The following is a 5,736-nucleotide window of genomic DNA, read 5'->3' as shown; positions in this document are numbered from 1 at the left end:
CAGCTTGGTGACAGCCAGCTGTGGCTTTGGCAAAGATTTCCGCAAGGGCATCCTCAAGAAAGGCATGTGCTACGGGGATGACGCCTGCTTCGTGGCCCGGCACCGGTCGGCAGATGTGCTGGGTGAGTGCTGGCGGGGGACTGCCCCGGCGTGGTTGCGGGGGGGGGTTTTTTTCGCCGTCTTGAGCCGCACATGGCGAAGCGGCTCAGTCTTCGGTCACAGACAAAGAAGCCGGTTCCACTTGTAAATGTCAGCGCGAGTTCTCTTTTTTTTTTTGCGTTTCAAAAGAAAGCTCTCGTGTACTTTGCTGCAGCACGACGCCCACCTCGCACAGCGTGTCTTTGGCATGGGGTGGTGTGGGTGCCGGGCGTCTGGGCCCAGCCTTGGCATTTCACCTGTCAGTGCGTGTAAGGCCTCGTGGCTCCAGAAGCCAGAGAAACAACTTATAGTACGTTACCCTTTCTGTGTGCCTTTAAAACCTAACCAAGCCCCGGGTATATGTGTTGCATTTCTACATAAAGGATCACTGAAACAGACACTTCCTGATTTTAGCACATGCTGTGTCCTTGTCAAGTGAAAGGCAAAGTGACATTGAGACTGGTTTCAAATGTCAAACTTCAGTTGCAGTGTTTGTTCTATCCTGATTACACTCTCTGGTTTGGATTCATGTGCAAAATGAGTCTTAAGGGTTCAAGTTTTGGAAGTAGTGAATAATTACCGATAATCAATGGAATCTTTGGTTTATGAGCAGCATTGCTTTTGACAGTGCTTGACCTTTCTCCTGTGTAGTCAAGGTTGAATTTGGCTAACTGTCACTCTGCAAAAGTTAGTTTTTGAGCAACTGCCAGAAGTAAATTTTCACCAAAACTTTGACATTTAAAAAAAAAAAACCTTCCTCTCCCCTGCCCCTGTGGTGGTTTTGTTTGTTTTTGGGTTTTTTTTAAATTTAAAACTGATGGGATTGCACTGCAGTGTGGTGATGTGGCAGTGCTTGGTGATTCTTCACAATTTGGTGCTGTCGTAACTTGGTTGCTGTTTAATATAGCTGAGACATTTTTTCAGGAAGCTGTAACTTGGTGCTAGGTAACAGTATTGCTGATTATTCTCAAGGGGGCTGTTACTCTAAGGGTGATGCTACAGTTTTCAAGGAGATGTGGAAAACTGGTCAATACATTTTAGATACTCTGCATCTTTTCTGTTGTGCCCGTTCCAGAGAAACTTTTTTCAATTAGAATTAGCTGTTGGACAACCTTACTTTAACATGTGACTAAGGCTGGCTGCCTTTAAAGTTCATACCAGGCTAGCACTGATAAATAACTGAGCAATTGGTATTTACCCATAAGAGAAATGCAGAATCTGCTTTACTTAGGTGGACTCTTTGCATGGGGAAGCGGGTGGATTTAGACCCATTTGATGATATTTAGGGGTTTTTGGCCATATTTGGTAATTACCATATGTGGACCTACAGCTTGTCTTGTCTTCCTGCTGGAATCGACAGAGAATTGCATTTCTAAGTTGGTCTTTGCATTAATTTTCATGGCAACTTGAAAACAGAGTTGGGACTCCACTTAAGGGTCAAACAGCAAAGAAGGTTTCAGACCAGGATGTCTTAAGTACCACAAAGAAAATAATTTAAATACAAAAGTTGTTGGTGTGTTTTTTTTTTTTTTTCCCTGTAAAGCTACTTTCATGTTAGTTCTTTACTGCTTTTCTAATACACGTACCAAAAAACCAAGATCACTGTATGTTCTGCAAACAGTAACGCTCAGGATGGGTTTTGATGCAATCTAACTTGATGCTTTTTCTTCATCTGTAGTTCTTAAGTTTACAGACATAGTAGTTTTCTCCTTGTTTCTGCTAGTACGGTCATCTCTCTGCTCTCCCTTTCTCAAACGGCTTTTCTATGCTACTGCAAAAAGAGTTTCAGCACCAGTGTTTTCCTGCCCTCAATTCCTCTTACTTTCATCACAAATCTGAGGTTCTGTACCTATTTTTTAAGGACCCTCATAAATTTTTTACTAACTCAATACCTGCTTAACTCTGCACCTCAACAAAACTGAGCTTAACTGTTGCTTTTCAAGCTTCATTTTTCAGTACTAGTTTAATAAAGAGTTAGCCAAAGTAACTACTAGACACAGTAAGAGTGCTTTTAGAGAACAGTAAATGTCAAGTGTATCACTTAGAGCTAATCTGCCCTAATAGTCATGAGTGACAAAGCCATGCCAGATAATTAATTTAAAATTCTTCCATGCCAGTCTTTTCTAGAACCAGTGTATGGGAAGCATGCCTGTGTGGGATGGATATGGGTGTGGTGTAATAGTGAAAGAGCTACTCCCAGCCGTTTGGCATGAGTGCTTGGGGATTCATTTTCTTAGGTCAAACAAAAGTTGACTAGGCAGTATGTTTATAGCAGATAGAAAAATGCTAAACGCTTCTTTTGTTATAGAAAAGTATATATACAGTATATAGTCTTAAGACTGAGAATATAATAGTGTCTTCTAGTCCGTGCTTTATCCTTTCATAGTAAGATCAACAGAAAGCTTATGAAGATGCATGTTATTTCCAACCCTCCCGTAGTTGTTAAAGGCTTGATAAGGGCTATTACTCATGTACTTGAATCCTTGGAGTTTTTGCCTCTTATTTTCACTTCTGTCTGGTATATACCTGTTAAATTTGCATGTTTTCTTCCCATTCTGAGCGCAGGGAGAAACAAGAAACTCAAAGCAGAGTGTTTCCTTTGGGATCACTCTGAGAAAAGGAAATGGCTTTACTACTAATACTAATCTCTAGAGCTTTATGATTCAGGCCCATGTTTCCTTTTTGCTGCTGCTTGTACCATACCTTTTTGTATGTTCACCATCAGTGTCTTGGTTGTCCAGATCCTCAGAATATTCACATATCTTCTTGAGATTTGTTAGGCGTTCATATACCTCTTCATGCATGCCTTTGTAAGTTAAAAGGTCAGAAAGATTGTTTTTTAAAGCTGAAAAACAAAACTCTTCAGAAACTGACACCTTTGGGTTTTTTCTAATTAGCATAGGAGTAGAATTTTTGGTGCATAGGAAGCAAAACACAAATTTAAAAAATGAACTTAAACACTTTATATAAACATTTCACTTACTTAACAAAACTGAACATTGAAGCTTGTTTATAAATTTTGAGAAGTCTCATGCCGGTGATCGTTTTCTCTTTTGTTGGGATCTGCCTTTTCTTGCTTATTCCTGCCTTATCAGGCTCCTGATGTCTTTGCTAGTTTTTTATGGATTTTCCAAGCTGTTGTGTGACTCATTATTGAAACATTACAGCAACCAATGTGCATCCCGTGACAGCATCACTTATACAATGTCTGTGCTGGGTAGAAGTTTGGGTGTAGCCAGTGTGACTTGACTAGTCTTCCAAACTATTTCTGTCCCCCAGCAGTAGTAGGAAAAAACTGTCTGGCAGCAGGGTACTGTTTGTCCATTGCAAAGTTAAAATTTGGCAACTGTTCTATCTGCTGCAAATCTTGATTTTAATTCTTTTTTTTGGGGAGGGGGTGCTATTGTAGGGCAGTACTCTAAACTGAAGGGAATTGCACTTTACTTGAAAATTAAGTTTGTCAGCAGCCTGCATAGAAGGTATGTAAAACTCTACAGTGACAAAGGCCTGGAATATTGTTAGTCTCACTGTCATCAAGAAAAGTAAACTACAAAACATAAAAGGATTTGTAGATGAAATGTCAAGGTTGTTCTGGCAACTATAGAGGAGGAATGGATTGTTTCTTTGATGCCTGAAGGTCATATAAGACTTTGTTAAGTGGTTTTTTGCTATCATACCTATTGAAGAGATTGCTGCCTTATCACAACTTATCACACTAACGGAGGCAAGTTGTCTGCTTGCTTCAGAGTAGCCTTTTCATCTACTTTATTGAGAGAACTCAGGATATCTTAGAGGGAGTAATCAGTGATTTGAAAAAAATTGTATATGTGTCTTAGTTTGTAATAGACCAAATGAAATTTTCTTTTTAACATGGGAGCATAAGTACTGTCATTTGTAGAGAAACTACAGATTATTGAGAAATGTTCCCATTAACAATCATATTCACTGACATTCTTGTTAATACAGCTAATCCAAATGTCAGCAGAGCTGTCCTTAAGTAGCATTGAATGTAACCTCTTAGAAATGTGGTAGCTCTTTTTCTGAGAATGAAACTAAAATCTGGTTATTCTTCTTTACTACAGTTTCTGGAAGGGCATTGCACACAACGTATTCTGATCAGAATTTACAGTTGAATGCTTACTTTAATTGTGAGTGCTATTGATACTTGTTGATAGCAGACAGTTTCCCATTCATACGCAGATCTTAGCTTGAACGAAAAACAGGTTTTGTCAGAAATCACAGAAGGAAATAAGGAAAGCTGAACACAATACAGTAGGTGATACATCAATCATACCTATGTTGCAGGAAATGTTGCAAAAATTTCCCCCTGCTTGCTTTGGTTCGTTTGCGCTATTAATACTGTGAGCCTGAGATCATTCAGGCTATAAGTAATTTCACTACACTTGGCTGGTGTCTGTTCTGCAGTACCTATCCCTTTTCAGCTTTTAAGTGCCAACCACCAGTAGCAGTTCAGCTACAAAAATAAGTTCCACGGTTGCTCAACACTTTGAGAGATTAAGTAGTTACAACTACGTAGGGAAATTTTTTAAAAACTTTCAGAGATAAAGAATAGTTTAGTGTTCTCCTGTAACTCCCAAAATCCACTGAGCAATTTCTCAGGCTTAAATAAAATAGATAAGAGATCAACCTGGTAAAAACCTGTTTCAGGATCAACAATGTATTGTAGCGGGGTTGGGGGGAGATAAAAGGAACTGCTGCTTTTTCCTGGAAGTAGATGCACAATTTAGTGTTTTCGGTTCCTTGTTTCTCCTTCAGTCTGTTCTTCAACATCATCTCTCACTTTGCCTCTTGCTTTTTGTTCCTCATTATCACTTAGCCAGTTATTCTTCCAGTACCTTTCTATTTAATGCAAGGGTAGTTTAAGGTCTACTGTAACTTTTAAAATGCATATTATGAATAAGTAAGCTTTCCTTTTGTAACTAGTTAGCAGTCACACACAATATGCCTTCAATGCCTTTGTATTTAACCAGGTTATTTCTTTGTCAAAACCTGGGGGGGGAGTAGACACCGTTTGGCTATAACATTGTGATCCCATACATGCCGCCAGTGAAGCTGCTAGGAGAGTTAGTGCTGGCTTGGAGCATGTGATTTTTCCTATCTAGGTGTGTGATTTATCTCATCACTGATAAAACGAGAAATCTTATCAGTTTATCTCAGTTCTGATATGTTGACAAATATTAGGTGTTGTATTTCAAACTTGTGTAGTGCAACAGATTGCACTTTGTTACCGTTTTAGTCTTTCTTCTATATCTGGTGCAAAATAAATTCAGTCACAAAAATATCCTGTTGATGTTCTTTTATCAGTGATTCATTGCTAATTCAGGTAAGGATCTCAAGAAATTTAAAGTTCAATAGGATGCGTGGAATGTCTCAAATATTAGGTGTTGTATTTCAAACTTGTGTAGTGCAACAGATTGCACTTTGTTACCGTTTTAGTCTTTCTTCTATATCTGGTGCAAAATAAATTCAGTCACAAAAATATCCTGTTGATGTTCTTTTATCAGTGATTCATTGCTAATTCAGGTAAGGATCTCAAGAAATTTAAAGTTCAATAGGATGCGTGGAATGTCTTACGAA

At 38.9% G+C, this 5,736-nt stretch overlaps 1 protein-coding gene across 1 annotated transcript in view; it reads left to right on the top strand.

Moving 5' to 3' along the window:
- Window positions 1-4: 4 nt before the first annotated feature.
- The window catches only part of PPTC7 (PTC7 protein phosphatase homolog (S. cerevisiae)), a gene marked incomplete at both ends in the record, with an annotated part of 15,558 nt that continues 9,826 nt past the window's right edge, over window positions 5-5,736 (top strand). Inside the window, one exon of the mRNA XM_009579265.1 lies at window positions 5-122. Within this exon, the coding sequence (XP_009577560.1) occupies window positions 5-122 (118 nt within the window). The remainder of the gene's footprint in view (window positions 123-5,736) is intronic.

The sequence above is a fragment of the Fulmarus glacialis genome, unplaced genomic scaffold, assembly GCF_000690835.1.
Source record: "Fulmarus glacialis isolate BGI_N327 unplaced genomic scaffold, ASM69083v1 scaffold14876, whole genome shotgun sequence".
Classification (NCBI taxonomy): domain Eukaryota; kingdom Metazoa; phylum Chordata; class Aves; order Procellariiformes; family Procellariidae; genus Fulmarus; species Fulmarus glacialis.
The sequence above is the reverse complement of the archived record's forward strand: the minus strand, read 5'-3'. Positions and strand labels throughout refer to the sequence as shown.